Source organism: Orycteropus afer, unplaced genomic scaffold (assembly GCF_000298275.1).
Source record: "Orycteropus afer afer isolate SDZICR_OR568_19922 unplaced genomic scaffold, OryAfe1.0 scaffold00113, whole genome shotgun sequence".
NCBI lineage: Eukaryota > Metazoa > Chordata > Mammalia > Tubulidentata > Orycteropodidae > Orycteropus > Orycteropus afer.
Window position 1 is genome coordinate 6308677 of NW_006921700.1, and position 18199 is coordinate 6326875.

General features: G+C 38.3%; 1 protein-coding gene across 1 annotated transcript in view; it reads left to right on the top strand.

Moving 5' to 3' along the window:
• PIAS2 (protein inhibitor of activated STAT 2) overlaps window positions 1-18199 on the top strand; it is a 69023-nt gene that overhangs the window by 15866 nt on the left and 34958 nt on the right. Inside the window, exons 3-7 of the mRNA XM_042781389.1 lie at window positions 4300-4350; window positions 4480-4570; window positions 11343-11477; window positions 13547-13652; window positions 15097-15170. Coding sequence (XP_042637323.1) covers window positions 4300-4350; window positions 4480-4570; window positions 11343-11477; window positions 13547-13652; window positions 15097-15170 — 457 coding nt within the window. The remainder of the gene's footprint in view (window positions 1-4299; window positions 4351-4479; window positions 4571-11342; window positions 11478-13546; window positions 13653-15096; window positions 15171-18199) is intronic.

Genomic DNA, 18199 nt, shown 5'->3' on the forward strand with positions numbered 1-18199 from the left:
TGTCTTTTTAGTGATCTCTTGCTTTCTTCATGGGTAATGTTCTTGATATCTTCCCATAATTCATCTGGCTTTCGGTCGTTGGTGTTCAATGCTTTGGGTAAAATCGGCATTTTCACAGTGTTAGGTTTTCCTATCCATGAGCATGGCTTATTCTTCCATTTATGTAGGTCTCTTTTGGTTTCTTGTAGTATTTTGTACTTTTTTCTTTATAGGTCTTTTGTCTTTCTGGTTGGATTTATGCCTAAATACTTTGTATCTGATGTTTTCTTACAGTTAGATTTGAAGTTATGCTTTTGTGGCAAGAATATCACAGAAGTTATGTGTGCTTTTCCATGTATCATATCATGGGCTACATAATACTCATTTACCTTATTTTTAGTGATGTTAATCTTGGTCACTTGGTTAAAGGTGGTGTCTGACAGATTACTACACTGTAAGTTTACTGTTTTTTTCCTTTGTTATAAATATCTTGAGGGGGATACTTTGAGACTAGGCAAATACTCTGTTTCTCCTCAAACTTTCACTCACTAATCAAACATACATCCTTGACTCTTGCCTGCAACAATTATTTGTGTGTGGTGTTCCATTGGTAACTTTCTTTTTTTTTTCTTATACTTACAAATTGGACTTCTTATTTTATGAAGAAGAGCTGTCCTTTCTCTCACATTCAGTTATGTATATGAGTGTGGACACATGGATACTATATGACTTATAAATTTATTTTATTTCTCAAATTGTTCCAATTTTGAACACTGGGAGCTCTAATGATTTAGCTTCTATGTCCTTTTGACATATCACCATCTTTTTTTTTTTTATTTATTTTTATTTTGTTGAGAATACATACAAGAAAACATTGATACAACAGTTTCTCATGTATAATTTAGTGATATTGATTACATTCTTTTAGCTGTACACCATTCTCACCCTTAAGGTCTCTCATATTTCAGGTTGCCATTATCAGTATGATCCTATATGTCATAAAGACAGACTTTTTTTTTTTTTTTCCTAGTTAAGCTAAACTGTTGTTCAATTTTAAGATGATGGTGGGATATTTTGGGTTTAAGGCTTAAAGATTATCTCTGGGCTATAGTTTCTGGGGTTCAGCACCATCTTTGGTTCCAGAAAGTCTAGAGTCCGTGAGAATATGAAATACAGGTCTGCATTTCCCCTTTTTGATCAGGATTCTTCCATAGAATCTTTGACTGAAAAGTTTAATAATGCTTGCCAGACCCCGTTCAGTTCTGGTTTCATGGCAAAGGAGGCATTTGTTCATGGAGGCAATTAGCCACACATACATATCCTCCTCCTTTCCTGACTCTCCTTCCTCTGTTGTTCTAGGTGAATAGAGACTGATTGTTGTACATTGGGTGGCTGATTGCAGGCTTTTGAGACCCTAGGCATTAGACAGTTAAGGAGGTAGAAGAGAATCATGAAACACATTATTGGACCAGTTAACTGGGATGTCCTATGAAACCATGTTCCTAAACTGCCATACCAAGGAACCAAGTCCCTTGAGGTGTTTGGTTGTACATAAGCTGCCCCTGTAGCTACTCTTTCTTTGTCATTGTTATAAATATAACTGTCACACTTTTGCCAATTAAGCTTTTTACAGGTATTCAACTTATTGACAGTAATTACTATGGTATTTATAATAATTCATATTATTATAAGGGTAGGCAACTCTACCCTTAATGTGATTTATCTATCACTCTTAACCTCCTCCCTCCTTCCTGCCCTTAGTAACCATTAATAAACTTTGGTCTCTGTGCTTTTGCCTTTTCTTGTCTGTTTATATAACGTCATATAATATTTGCCCTTTCCATCCATACTGCAGCATGTAGCAAGACTTCCATTCTCTTACTGACTGAATATGTATGTATGTACCACATTTTGACATGTCTCCATCCTCTAGGCTCACCTTTTGTTTTCCTTTTCCCAGCCCTGGAATCAGCCACTCCCAGTGAACCCTGGTTCATCTGATCAAACTTTCTTTTTATAACACTTCTTACTTTTTAAACTCTATAGCATATTACACATTTTGGATTTAGCTGATGGCTTCTTATGGGGTCATTTAACTTCCGTCTAGTAGTTCTCACACTTTGCTATATATTACTGTCAACTGGAGGCTTTTAAAAATCCAGATACCTAGGTTTCACCCCGTACCACATAAATTAAAAACCTTAAGGATGGAACCCACGCATCAGTAGTTTTTAAAGGTCACCAGCTATTTCCAAAATTGTAGTAAATTTGAGAACCATTGCTGTGTGTGTAATTTGTGCCCTTTACCTGTAATGGTAGTAAGATCTGAATAGAGTCACGTTTAGGTATTTTTGTCCCTTTTATTATATTTTGTGAAGGTTGATCAATGGGGTTTGACTGTCTTCTTGGCTTCAGCTCTACTTCCTCCATTTGGTACCATTGCCTCTTTCTAATTCTCCTGTCTCAGTCTCTCACAGTGAGTTCTCTGACATGTTCCCAAGAATCTGTGATTCTCTTTACTCCGTGATTATAGCCATGAATGTCTGTTTTTTGTATTGTGGGCTGCATAATCACCAATACCTCCCTCTGAAGGCCTTTCTAACTGCCTCTACTTTGATGACCCAGAGGCTCATCAGCATCCAAAATTGAATATGCTGTCCCTCTAAACCTGCTTTTTCATCTTTTGTTCTTTTATTCATTCAGCACATATTTATTAAATATATACTATAGTCCAGACCATGTTCTAGGTACCAGTGGTGCAAAGATGAAAACTAAACTGGCTTCAAAGAGATTCTTGTTTGGTGTGTTTGCTCCTGTGTTCCCCATTTCAGTTAATGACATTGGGATCTGCTTGGTCAGAAGCCTTTTTGTATTATCCACTCTTCATCTGTGTAGCCTATCAATTTGTTTTCTCCACTGATTCTTCCTTTATACCACTTTAAAGATTTAAAACTCAAGGCAACTCTGTCTTTGAGGCAGCTAGCATGGTCTTTTGAGTAATAACTAATGAGAATTTTGATGCAGTCACTTAAGTCTGTGTGCCCCCAGTCAAGTTACTAAACGTCACAGAATTTACTTTCCCCATATGTAAAATTGGAATCATAATCTCTACTTCACTAAGTGGTTGAGAGAATTAAATGCTTTAACTTGTTCTTCACCACTCTTTCCTCTAATGCTGGTGAGTAGCACCAGTTGCACCATTCCAAAACCCAGGTACCGTCCTAGATTCTCCCCTTCTCTTATCATCCTCAGTGATACTTATGCTTACATAGCTCTCAAACCTTCATCTTTTGCTCAAACAATTACAGTGCTCTCTTAACTCTTCATCTCATACTTAAGCATCATAGCAGCTCCATGATAGTAAAGGCAGTAATTTCCAATCTTTAGCAGATGTGAAAACTCAGTTCCTGAAAAGTTAAATGATTTGCCCAAGGCCATACAGGTTGGGATTTTAGAGCTCCAGCTGACCACTACTGTGTTCTACTGCCTTACAGTAGACATTAGAGACAGTGAGAAGACGGACCCAATTAGAGCAATTTAGAGCCTATGCTACTTCAATTTTCACTGGAAGGGGCTGATCTCTAATAGTCTTCTCTCTGACAAAGCCCAAGATTTAGGATTTATGATAATGACTAATCATTCTAATCACCTATGGATTTGTTACTGTTAATATGCAGGTCAGAGATGGTACCTGAGATTTTCTGCATTTATAGCTGAAGATAATTTTATGTGAACTCTATTAGATTCTCATCTACAAATTGTAAGACATTCTGTGTTCATAATTGTATGCATAATTATGAAGTTACCCATGGTATGGAGAAGAATGAAGGCTCCAGGCACTACTACTTTATCTTGGGCTTTATGTTGACATCACCGAGCTGCTTTGAAAACTGCTAATGCTTAAGGCATACTCCAGACCGATTAGAATATCTGATGAGTGGGCCTCTATGTTAAAATAAAATCCTCATGTGATTAGAATGCTCGCCTAACTTTAAGAACCACCATAAGCAAAAACATTAATTTACTGAATTCTTTCAGAACCTAGGGATGCTTGTTTTCCAAGTTAACGAAATCTGTATTTGACATTAGATGCCTATTGAAATAAATTCTGTATCATGAAAGTTTCTGTGAGTTAAAAAGACCTTAAAAGTTAAGGAAGTGAAGTTATCACAGCAGTGTTTTGATTAAGGCTCGTGCTATAGGTAAATGAATGTTCCTCTTTGAAGGAATAAGAATAAAGGTAGGAATATGCTTTTTCTGGCAGGACTGTTGCTACCAATTCTCATTGTACTTTCTTAACCTAATTTCTCTTTCCAAAAGGGATTTTTTGCCAGGTGGAAGGAGAGATTATACAGTCCAAGTTCAGCTGAGGTGAGTTTGAAATTTTCTTTTACTTAATTTTACACTTGCTAAATACGTGTGCATTGTCATACATGTTGAAATACATGAGCATGTTTGAGTACACTATTTAAGGGTTTTTTTTTGTTTGTTTTTATGTAGACTTTGCCTGGCAGAGACAAGTTGCCCTCAAGAAGACAACTATCCCAATAGCCTATGTATAAAAGTAAATGGGAAGCTGTTTCCTTTGCCTGTAAGTTACTTTTTATTCTCTAGGCTTGCATGTTAGGTTAGTATAAACACTGATGTGACCTAGAAGCAGTGACAACTCAGTACTAATGAATAGTTCTAGCAACCAGATTTAATACCATTTTCCATTAGAGGGATTCATGGCTCCTGGGAGTAATGGCTGATTCCAGGTCTAGGGCAGATGAAAAAGATGAACCTGGAAAATCTTTTGCCAGAAAACAAGAAAACCATGAAAGACTGTTGGGACCACATCAGGTGGCATAGAGGCAAGGCAGAACTTGGGCACTTGCATATGTAGGGTACCATGTTGTGGTGGATATCTGGATTAGTTGGGCCTGAGCTGTGGATGTGGTAGTTAAGGTTGTGTGTCAACTTGGATTGATTTTGAGTGGCTTGGCAGCTAGATACAGTTAGAAAGTAAGGAGAGTTGTAACTCCAGATGGCAGAGAGACAGGAGCAATAGAGGCATCAGAACCAAGAAACTGGTATGAGACAGAGTAGCAGGTTTCCTGGCCCATGGAGAGGAGAGCTGAGTGCCTTTGGGCAGGAAGTTTCCTGGCAGAGTGGGTTACTTCATACACTAACTGGTAGAGCTGAAGAGCTTTATAATACTTGCTGAGACAGGACAGAGGCTAGGCCAGCCTCTTCAAGAGACCAAGGAAATGGGAAAAAGAGCTGCCTCAGTCTCAAAGGGTAGGACCATGGCCTCTTGGGTTTCAAAGGGTGAAACCTCCATAGCCTTCTAGGTTTCAAAGAGTCAAATCTTCACCAGCTCAGTTCTAGAGTATGGAGCTGTTGTACATGAGTGTAAGTAGGATGGGGCCAAATTCACTGCCCAAAGCTGAGGAGGTGAGGCTGCCATGCCCAAAGAGCAGAAGAACGGGGCCTGCCAGGCCACGGAGGTGAGATTGTCACTCAAAATGGAGTAGGAGAATTGGGCCACCCAAGTCTTTATGGTTTAAGAAGATAGATACAGGCACCAAGTTGACATGGGGTGGACTTTGGTAGTTAAGGTTGTATGTCAGCTTGACTGGGCTTTGATTTTGAGTGGCTTGGCAGCTGTAATGTAGTTATTCCGCATGATGAGTTTGTTGTTGTTAGGTGCCATGAAGTCAGCTCTGACTCATAGCAACACCATGTACCACAGAATGAGACGCTGCCCAGTCCTGCGCCAGCCCCACAATCCTTGCTATACCTGAGCCCATTGTTGAAGCCACTGTGTCAGTCCATCTTGTTGAGGACCTTCCACTTTTTCGCTGACCCTCTGTTCTGGTTACCTCTGTGCTGCTCTGACAGAAATATACCATAAATGTGATGGCTTGAAAAACAGGAGTTTATTCTCTTCCAGTTCAGGAGGCTAGAAGTCTGAGTTCAAAGTGCCAGGCTCTCGGGGCTGTGTGAAAGTCCCTCGACCTTGGGCTTCAGCTCTGCCTCTTGCTCCTGGCCCACTGAAGCTAGAGGCATCTCTTCACTCAGGCAGCTACTGGCTGCTGAGGCTCATAAGCCCAAGGTCAACAAATAAAATGACACAGTCCTGGTGTTACTAAACCATACGGCAAGGCACTGATTCAAGTCCATTAAGAATCCCAGGACTGGCAGAGCATGGCAGGCTGCTGAACAATGACTCAACTACATGCAAGGTTCAAACATGCCATAAACTGGAGACCATTCCCAAAGCTGTTTCTTATATTCAGGAAGCAGACCACATCTCTAAAGCAGCTGCTCACATAGATTCCACCATGGAGCTGATTGCCAGTCTCATCATGGGGAATACTACATCCAGCTGCCCAGCCACTCAACCAGGCCCAATCAAGTTGACATACAACTTTAATTACCACAATTCCACCCCTTGTCAACTTGGCACCTGTATAGATTTTCAATGGGTGGCATCTGTACAGATCTCCTTCACTGCGTGACTCCAGTCTCCTAGTTCCTAAGTGGCGACCTCACCCCCTTTTCCTGGTGAGCCCCGTTCCTTTCCCTCTTGGCCATGGCAGCCCTGCCCTCTCACTCTTGGGCAGTGGCTATGATATCATCCCAGTAGCTCACGTGAATGAGTAGCCCCACACTCCAGAACAAAGTTGGTGAAAGTCTGGCTCTTTGAAACCTAGGGGACTGTGGTGGTTCCACCTCCAGAGGCCATGTTCCTACCCTTTGAGACTGAGGCAGCTCTGCTTCCTGTTTCCTTAGTCTCTCCACTTCTGCTGTTGAATGCAAAAGGCAGCCCACTCTGCCAGAAGTCTTCCTGCTCCAAAGCACTCAACTTTCTTGCTCCATGGACCGGCCAACCTGCTACTCCATTTCATGCCGGTCTTTTCTACCAATTAATGCCTGAAGGCAACCCACTCCGCCAGGTGGCCGCCTGCACAATAGCATCCAGCTTTCTCCTCCATGGGCTGGTAAGGCTGTCACTGTCTCATGCCGGTCTCTGGGCTCTGCTCCTGCCGTTTCTCATGCCGGTTTCTTAGCTCTGCTCCTGCCATTTCTCATGTCGTATGCCGGGGTCTCTTTGCCAGGGTCTCAGGTCAAGGACACACTCCACTCCTGTTTCCACATTTTAGGTATCTGTCAGAGCAGCATTCCACTCTCGGTACTGTATTCTAGGAAGCTGCCCGCGCAAACTCACCCCCCATTTTACCAAGCATGATACCCTTCTCCAGGGAATGGTCCCTTCTGACGTGACCAAAGTAAGTGAGATGAAGTCTGGCCATTCTTGCTTTCAAGGAGCATTCTGGCTGTACTTCGTCCAGGACAGATTTGTTAGTTCTTTCAGCAGCCCATGGTACTCTGAGTATTCTTCGCCAACACTACAACTCAAAAGCATCAACTCTTCTTTGGTCTTCCTTGTTCATTGTCCAGCTCTCCTAAGCATATGAGGTGATTGAAAATACCATAACTTGGGTTAAAAACCAAAAACAAACTCATTGCCATTGAGTCGGTTTGACTCATAGCGACCCCTCCTTTGGTTTCTGAGGCAGTACCTCTATGGAAGTAGATTGCCTAATCTTCCTTTGACGAGTGGCTGGTGGATTTGAACTGCCAACCTTCTGGTTAGCAGTCAGATGCCTTAGATACTACGCCCCTAGAGCTTGGGGTAGGCACACCTTAGTCTTCAGGAGACATCTTTGCTCTTCAGTACTTTAAGAGGTCTTTTGCAACAGACTTGCCCAGTGCAGTACATCGTCTGATGTCTTGAGTGCTGCTTCCATTGGTGTTGATTGTGGAACCAAGTAATGTAAAATCTTTTACAGCTTCAGTCTTTTCTCCATTTACTGTGATGCTGCTTTTTGGTCGAGTTGTGATGATTTTCATCTTCTTTATGTTGAGATGTAATCTATACAGCAGACTGAAGTCTTCAGTCTTCATCAGTAAGTGCTTCAAGTCATCCTCACTTTCAGCAAGCAGAGTTTTGTCATCTGCATATGGCAGGTTGTTAATGAGTCTTCTTCCAATTCTGATGCCACGTTCTTCTTCATGTAGTCTAGCTTCTCAGATTATTTGTTTAGCATACAGACAATAAGTACGGTGAAAGGATACAACCCTGATGCACTCCCTTCCTAATTTTAAATCATGCAGAATCCCCTTGTTCTGTTTGAACAACAGCCTCCTGGTTTGTATACAGGTTCCTCATGAGTACAATTAAGTGTTCTGGAATTCCCATTCTTCTCAGTGTTATCAACAATTTGTTATGATCCACACAATCAAATGCTTTTGCACAGTCAATAAAACATCTTTCTGGTATTCTTTGCTTTGAGCCAAGATCTGTACATCAGCAATTATATCCCTTGTTCCATGTCCTTTTCTGAATCCAGCTTGCATTTCTGGAAGTTTTCTGTCAATATACTGCTGCAAACATTTTTTTTAAATATTTTCAGCAAGATTTTACTTGCATGTGATATTAATGATACTGTTTGATAATTTCCGCATTGTGTGGGATCACCTTTCTTTGGAATGGGTACAATATGGATCTTTTCCAGTCAGTTGGCCAGGTAGCCGTCTTCCATATTTCTTGGCATAGACGAGTGAGTGATTCCGGCATGGCATCTGTTGAAATATTTTAGTGGGTATTATGTCTGTTCCTGCAGTCTTATTCTTTGCCAGTTCCTTCAGTGCAGCTTCAACTTCTTCCTTCAGTACCATTGGTTCTTGATCATATGCCATATCCTGAAATGGATGAACACTGACCAGTTCATTTTAGTACAGTGACTCTGTGCATTGCATTCCTTCCGTTTTCTTTTGATGTTTCCTGCATTGTTCGATATTTTGAACAATAGAATCTTTCAGTATTGCAACTCGAAGTTTGAATTTTTCCTTCAGTTCTTTCAGCTTGAGAAATGCTGAGCGTATTCTTCCCTTTTGGTTTCCTAACTCCAGATCTTTGCACATTTCATTGTAATAATTGACTTTGTCTTCTTGAGCTGCTCTTTGAAATCTCCTGTTCAATTCTTTTATCTTTTCATTTCTTCCATTTCATTTAGCTACTCTTCATTCAAGATCAACTTGCAGAGTCTCTTCTGACATCCATTTTGATCTTTTCTTCCTTTCCTGTCTTTTTAATGACCTTTTGCTTTTTTCATGGGTGATGTTCTTGTCATCCCACATTTCCTCTGGTTTTTGGGCATTGGTGATCAGTGCATCAAATCTGTTCTTTCAGTGGTCTCTAAATTCAGGAGGGATATAATCAAGGTCATATTTTGGCTCTCATGGACTTGTTTTAATTATCTTCAACTTCAGCTGGAACTTGCATATGAGCAGTTGATGGTCTGTTCCACAATCAGCTCCTGGCCTGGTTTTGGCTGAATATACTGAGCTTCTCCATCACCTCTTGCCACAGATGAAGTCAATCTGATTCCTGTGTACTCTGTCTGGTGAAGTCCACATGTATAGCCACTGTTTGTGTTGTTGAGGAAAGGTATTTGCAATGAGTAAGTCGTTGGTCTTGCAAAATTCTATCATGCAATTTCTGCATTATTTCTATCACCCATTTCCAATTACCAGTGATTCTTCTTTGTTTCCAACGTTTGCATTCCAGTCACCAGTGATAATCAACACATCTTGATTGCATGTTTGGTCAATTTCAGACTGCAGAAGTTGGTAAAAATCTTTAATTTCCTCATCTTTGGCTTTGGTGGTTGACACATAAATGTGAATAATAGTCGTATTAACTGGTCTTCCTTGGAGGCGTATGCATATTATCCTATCACTGACAGCACTGAACTTCAGAATAGATCTTGAAACAGTCTATGTGATGATGAATGCCATGCCATTCCTCTTCAGTTGGTCATTCCTGGTATAGTAGATCATATGGTTGTCTGATTCAGAATGGCCAAAACCAGTCAGTTTCAGCTCCCTAATGCCTAGGATGTTGATCTTTATGCATTCCATTTCTTTTTTGACAACTTCCAATTTTCCTAGATTCATACTTTGTACATTCCATGTTCCAATTATTAATGGATACTTGCAGCTGTTTCTTTCCATTTTGAGTAGTGCCGCATCAGCAAGTGGAGGTCCTGCAAGCTTTACTCCATTCACATCATTAAGGTCGTCTCTACTCTGAGGAGGCAGCTCTTCCCCAGTTGTATTTTGAGTACCTTCTAACCTAAGGGGCTTATTTTCCAACACTGTGTCGGACAGTATTTCAGGGCTATTCATAAAGTTTTCCAGTAATGTATCAGACAGTCTTTCATTGCTGTGGTATAATCATTTCCATGGTGGAATCTGCTGTGAGCAGTTAATCATTTGAAGGGGAATTGCCTTTAGGGTGTGGCCTGCTTCCAGTATATATGATCCTGCATTTGGCTTGGCATCATCTCCAGTTCCTGGTCTTGAACCAGTGGCCTGCTTTGTTGCCTGTCCATCTTGGATTTGATAGCCTCAGCAGCCAACAGTTTGCCATCCTGCCTGCAAATCTGGATTGTACACATAGAAACTGCTGGATTGGTGTCTTTTGCTGTGTTATATTTTCAACAACATAAATATTTGGTGATGAAAAAAATATAACAAAGCATAAATAGCAGTATTATTATAACCAGCAAGCTAATTTATTACAAATTGAAATACTGATTATTTTTACTATCTTGACCTGGTTTTAAAGGCAGTGGAGAGCATTTTTAAAATACAAGTTTCTATAATCTCACAAAAGTTGAGTAATTCCTTTGAAATTAATTTGTTACTGTTTTACTCCCGTAGTTTGTTTTCTTTCTTTCCTACCCCTAGAATTTGAATATGTATAAATCTTAGTTCCTGTGAGACTTTATCTGTAATTCTTGGTTTCCTTATAGATAGAAAGACAATTCATAGCCAATATGGCAAGATGTCAGCATCTTGATTTTGATGAAGAAACACCTTTGTTTTTTTATTGTGCTTTTCTGAATTTGTGAAGTGTTTTATAGCTTGTCTGAAAGATCCTTTTCCTCTTTAGGATTGAGGACTTTAGGATAAGGACTATGTAATTTCCAAGATAAAATAAAAATAGATTGGTGTAATCAGACTCAGGCAAGATTCTGTATCTGTCTTGGAGAAAATGTTTAATATCCTCCCAGACTCTACAGACTCACTGCCATTAAGTTGATTCCAACTCACAGTGACTCCACTGGGTTTCTAAGGCTGTAAATCTTTATGAAAGCATAATGTCCCATCTTTCTTCTATGGAGAGGCTGTTGGATTCGAACCACTGACCTTTTAGTTAGCAGCCAAATGCTTAACCACTGCACCACCAGACCGCCTTTAATTTCCTACAGTGAAGTTAAAATTATTTTTCTTTCTTGTGATTACAGGGCTATGCTCCACCACCTAAGAATGGGATTGAACAGAAGCGCCCTGGACGCCCTTTGAATATCACATCTTTAGTTAGGTTATCTTCAGCTGTGCCAAACCAGATTTCCATTTCTTGGGCATCAGAAATTGGAAAGGTAAAGGTTTTCTTTGCTGGGTGGTATGAAAATGACCTCACTGGGAGATGGGTTATTGTGCTTTCTCTTAGGCTGCTAGCTCTAACTTATCCTGTTTCTGTATATAATCTCTGAAAAGCAGTAATCAACTCTTAAGATTGCTTGAGTTCATTTCTTTATTTTCCTGGGAAAGGTGTATGTGTATTGATACTGTTTCTTAAGGTAATAGGTTAATTGCTGTGTGTATGTGTCTGTGTAAGTATTATTTTAAGAACTGGAAACTTTGGGTGAGGTTATTTTCCAAGAGGAACACTACTTCAGTCTTTGGGGGAATGGGCTAAATGTACACATGCTGTGATTAGAAATAATCTATTCTAGTCTTCAAAAGCTTATCTTTCAGATAACATGTTGGCATCTCTTATAAAAAGATTTACTTAGAATTATATTATTTCCTCTACACCTGGCTTTGAACTTGGCTTTTTGCTGATTCTTAATCTCAGATTGATGGATTGTTATCAGTACTGATGAATACAAAAGGGAATTTTCATTTTAGAATTACTTGTTTATATAACTGATAGAATGGGAAAAGAGATTTCAGTTAATTTCTGAACTTCAACTTTAATATTTCTGTATCATGGAAATGAAGGATAATATCCCTGTTTTGTGGATTGAGAAACTGAGGCATACACTGTAAGAGCAATTTTTTTGTTTCATCACCAAGGAAAGTGCAGAACTAGAAATAAAGGATATTGTATTAAAAATAAAATATTACTATTTTAAATATTGTTCTCTAGAATTCTCATTTCTGAATTTTTACTGTAACTCATCAGTATATCAAAAGACACTCGTTACTAATATTTTTCACTTGCTTGAACTGAATGTACAGTGGTAAAACATTGCAAAAGGATTTAAAAACTCTTGGTTTAACCCCAGGTTGGCCATTGTTTTGGCAAACTTGCTTTTTAAGTCTGTGAGCCCAGCTTATTATGAAGATTAAATGGAATCTTGAGAGTGGGGGTCGTATGCATATGTAAGTGACATTATTAAATGAGCAAGTCAGTGCTTTAAAGCTCAGTGAGAGGAATGTGAACGTGAAGAGGCTTGTCTTTTTGAAATGATTATTAACTTACAGATTTTTAAATAAATGATTATGGACAATACACACCTTATAGTTTTGCCATATAATAGGAATAATATTCTCTCCTTGTAATTAAAATGATTAATTGACCTAAAATTTGCACAGTATATTGGGTATTCAGATATTTATAAAAAAAAAGACTGTTTCTGGTTACAAAACATTGAAAGAATGATATTTAAAATATTTTGTTTGGCACCTATTAAAAGAGATTTGTTTATTTAGAATCAGTCGAATGAATATATGTAGTAAAATGGTGAGATAGATTGTTTTAGCATTTAGGTAAATTTATCTCTCTCCTACTTACAGCTCTTTTAATAGCCAGGTTTAAGAGGTGCAGCATTGGATACTGTTACTTTCTTGCCTTTTTTATTTTTGTTATCTCATCATTTGTCTTATATACCATGGTAGCTGCCTTTGCCCCGTAAAATACCACTTTAGGGACAGGATTTACTTTATCGAAGCTTTTCTCAAAAGAAAGCTGATATTGGATTCATTTGGGTGATTAGTTTAAGGTTATGTGTTGTAGGTAGTCTCTTTTGCCAGAATTAGAACTTTAGAACTCTGGGTTTAAAGTATTAATTCAGATCCAAACCCCACCCACTGCTGTTGAGTCAATTCCAACTCAGAGTGGCCTTATGGGACGAGGTAGAACTGCTCCATAGGGTTTCCAAAACTGTAAAATCTTTGTGGAAGCAGACTGCCCCATCTTTTCTCCTGTAGAGCAGCTAGCGCTGGGTTTGTTGAACTGCCAGCCTTTGGGTTAGCACCAAGTACTTTGACCATAGTGCTAATTGGTCCTTGTTCTGAGTTGATTTTGTTAACTTCCAGTTGTTGATCTTCCTGTGGAAGTGATATGGAATGTTATTTTTGGAAACCAGAGTTTCTTAGCTGTTTTATGTAAATAAAGAGATGATTATCTCTCATCTTTAATACAGATTATCTTTCTTTGTAGAATTACTCCATGTCTGTATATCTTGTACGACAGCTCACATCAGCCATGTTATTACAGAGGTTAAAAATGAAAGGTATTAGAAACCCTGATCATTCCAGAGCACTAAGTAAGTAATGTTTATGAGACTAAGCATATGAGATACTTTATGGGGGGGTTGTCTCACACACATCAATACAAGAACAATTTGGGAACAATTACTACAAACGTAAAATGGATTTTGTGTTAAAACATGCTTTAAGAATGGAGCCCTGGAAAGCAAAAAGGCTTTCTTTTAGTGTACCCCAAAGATGATCAATTTTAAATCCCAACTAGCCTGATCTTTGACTTTTTTATGAAAACTCTTATTTAGGTAAACATCAGTATAATGGTAGTTTTGATGCATGAATTAACGTGATAGTAGGAATTTGAGTCTTCAAAACCTTTAGTGTATAATAGAATGTACACTTTAAAAAACATTCTAAGCTCTCTTGCAAAATTAATGTTGATATCCATCAACAGTATTTACTTTCTAGTTGTTTAATTTTGTAATTTCACTTTCATAATTTGTAATTATAAGCAGAGAAAAACTCTTTAGTAACACAAACTATAAATAGTTTATAGTTTATAAATTTACTTGAACAAGTCATTTTTCTGTGAAAAGAAATCGTTTTCTCCAAATTATCTACCATACCACTGAATGAGAAAGAGAAAAACGTTCTTGGTTGAAAAGGGAGCCTCAATTAACCAGAAAAGAGACAAGGTTTTATCTAGGTTGAAGAGGGACCCAGATAGAGCTGCTGAAATGGTATCTTGTCTTGTATACTCATGCTATTTCTGATCTCCTCAATAGCACTGTATTGGTCTTGCCTAGAACCGAAAGCCAAGAGAACTCATCCCTAGTTTTTCTTGCCTTATTCCAGTTCCACTGCCTGGAAAGGTTTACCAAGCCTCTCCCTACAATAGTGTTGAGAATTAGGTATCTGATGGAGAAGAGGTATATATGCATTAGCTTGTATGTACAATAACTGTGTACATTACTTGGTGAATAAATCACACACACATTACCACACCCATAGTAGTTTTCAATTACCAAAGGAGATAAAAGCATATTTTTGTATTTTCTGCTAACACACTTAATAATTGTTGGAAACAATCAATGCTGCCTAATAAAAACAGTAATGAATGAGTGTTAGAAAAGCATTGAAGCTCAGGGCTGCTGTGTTGTATCCACGTTCTTTCCCTAGTTGTTGTTTTGTTCTTAAGTCTTAATCAGCTTTTTGTTTTGAAACTCTTCCCTACCTGCAATTTTACTTTTTAAAAGAAATTTTAAAATTTCAATTAAACATGTGACTTAGAGTTTTTAAGTTGATAATTTTTAAACTTCATATTGGAAATACAGTCGTAGTTTTAATAATATTTAATGTTTTTTTTCTTTTTTTGCTCTTTTCTTGACCTAATTTGAAGTGTTTGGGAAATTTTAAACCACGATATGTATTTCTAGTAATTCTGTTCCAATGTCAGTAATAATTTTTAAAAATGATTTTTACTATTTTTTCCCCTTCTTTTTAAAGTTAAAGAAAAACTTACTGCAGATCCTGATAGTGAGATTGCTACAACTAGCCTTCGTGTGTCCTTAATGTGTCCTGTAAGTAAAGTAGCACAATATTCTAGGGAGTTTTACTTTTAATACATTATTTTCGTATAAAAATGAATTTGGGAATTAATGACATTATGATGCAATGACTAAACAAGAAGAGAGCTAAAATAAATTGTATTAAAGAGGGACAGTAACATTGGGTTTAGAAATTATCTGTCACAGTTAATACTACAGATAATCCACACCTAATAGTACACATAAGAAAGTTGGCTTCTTGTATCAGAATATAAATAGTATTGAAAAATACCAGTAGAGTTGCTAAAGCCTAAGATACAGTAATTGATGGTGTTGATTTAATCACTTTTGTCACTTACAGGATGTGTGGGGTGTCTTAATCTGCTTGTAATGTAGTTTTAAATTAGCAGTAATTTTTATTTTATATCTTATGTAGACTCTATGTAGAATCATTCAGTAACTCTGAGATTTTCTGTGCTTGGCACCTAGCTAACTGTGGGACAAATACTGAAGACTTGCTAAGAAGTTGTCAGAAAGTTAATAATCTAGTTTAAGAAACAAAAGAAATTTACATGAAGAAAAGCAGACTGTACTTAGCAGATGTAATTGTGCTATTGGAGTACCAAAGAAGAGAGGAGAAAAGTCAGGAATAGTGGATAGAGGAAGAAAGTGCTCTGACATAGTTTACCTAAGGAGTTTCCACAGTTATACAATGCCATTTTCTGTGTTGTTTTTTTAGAATTTGTTCCTTCCTACCCCAGAACAGACTGTGCCATTCTGTGTGAGATATTCAAAACAAAACACAATAACCAAACACACTAAGGGATTTTCAGTGTTTGAGAATAGTGAGAGTGGTGTATCTAGTGGTTAAGATTCCTTCTACACAAGAATAAGGAGCATTTCTTTTCAAATGTGACAGTCGTCGTAAAATCGACAGTTTTGAGAATGTTAAATTATTTGAAGAAGTGAAGTAACAGATCAGATGATTTTTGATCCTATATTAAGTTAATTAAAGTCCTTTCTTAAAAGTCTTTGCTTAAAAATGATAGTGGGTCTTTCTGATACCTCAGCTTTTCCTCAGGATTCATCCTGATTTTTATCAGCGATAACTCTTACTAAGACAAAGAATGATTAATATTCTTTGGGCTCTAGTAGTACCCTAGTGGTACAATGATTAAGTGCTCATCTGCCAACCAAAAAATCAGTTCAATCCCACTATCCGCTCTGTGAGAGAAAAGACCTGACAGTCTGCTCTCATAAAGATTACCACTTAGGAAACCTAGGAAGTACTTCTGCTCTGTCCTGTGTGGTCATTATGAGTTGCAGTCACCTTGATGGCACCCAACAACTGCTAACATAAAGTTGGATAGCAATACCGTAGAATGTGATGTATATTTAAGAAACCAAACACAAGTGTTTAGATCTGATTTGACAGATGGATGGCAGAATTTAGATGAAAAAAGTAGCTTTTGAGGAAAAGAAGTACAGTACTACCATCAGTTGAAAGCAAAGGGGAGTAGTGCAACCAGTTGATTTTGGAAATAACACAGGGTCAGGTGCAATGACAGTGGAAATGGAGACAAAAAAAATGGATCACAGATACTTGGAAGGGGAAGTAGTGAAGGAGAGGTGAGTTTGTTTTGCAGAAAACAAGGAGAGAGAAAATAGCCTACAATGGTGAAAGAAATGTTCTTAATTATATTTCCCAATGTTTGTAAAATGATTTAGAGTAGATGTGAACGTGGATTGAAAAATAAATAAACTAGGTTTCTGAGGCAGTAAATCTTTATGGAAGTAGACTGCCCTGTCTTCCTTCTGCAGAGCATCTGGTGGGTTTGAACTGCAAGCCTTCTGAGTAGCAGTCAGATGGCTCAGGCACTACATCAGCAGAGCTTCTTCATTATATTTCCCAATGTTTGTAAAATGATTTAGAGTAGATGTGAAGAATTAAAGAATAGTATTTCTGGCAAGATGGCAGACTAGGCAGAAAGATTGCACAGACCCTCTTCAACAAAGAAAAGGGAAAACAGTTAACACAGACACAGAAGATAATCTTGGACCCCTGAGCCTTGAAGGGAAGGATATAGAAGTGGACTAACCCCCAACTAGCAGAAGAATTTGCGTGAAAATACCAAAAAAGGAGACATATGGAGCTGCGGTCTGGCAACGATCCTGAAGGCACAGACACTTGGAGATTCCCGAGTGGTGGTAGGACCTAAGAATTAACCTAAAAATCACCCTGCTAGCCAGGGACTGCACGGTGGCTAGGGAACAAACGGAGAAGGTAAAGAGAAAGGTGGGCTGAATTGTGGACTTTTGCCGGTCCAGAGGGCACCGCCATTTTGAAGGTTTAAAAAGCGGCTTGACTATTTTGGATATTTAAAGAGACAGCGCTCTTGCAGATTTCTGGGGCTTGAGAACATGTTCTGCTTTTCAGCAACCCCAGGGACACTCAGGACCTGCAAGACTGATAAGGTACGACATTCCTCTTGTGACTCTTATAACCCACACCCGCTTGGTGAACGGAGGTGTGGCCATCCCCCACTTCCACCTACCTTCTGGGCCCAGAGGAACTCCATCACAGTCTGTGCTCAGACTGAGCCAGGATGCCCTGCCCTGTCCTCCACCGATTTTTTTTTCCCTTTTTTTATTTTTCACTTTTCTTTTTTCTGGTGATTAGTTTACTTGTATTTGTCTGTTTTAAAACAACTAATATTATTAATACTTTTGTCCTTTAAATTATTATTCTTAATCTTCCCCTACCAGGTCCTAGTTTTCAGCACTTTTTCTTTTCCCTGTGCCTGGTTAAAATTTTTTTTTTTTTTTTTAAATGTTTTTTTTTCTTTTCTCCCTTTTTTCTCATGATTAACCCCATTACTTGTTTTCCTTTTTGCATTTTTCCCATTTTTTTTCTTCATTTATTATTCTCCTTCCCTACTTTTTTTTTTCTTAGTGCCCTATCCCCAGATATTGCAGGTTTTCTTGTTTTTTTTTCTTTTTTCCCTTTTTTCTTTTTTTGGTTACTGTTCCTATGTGATTACATGGTGTGTTTTTCGTCCATG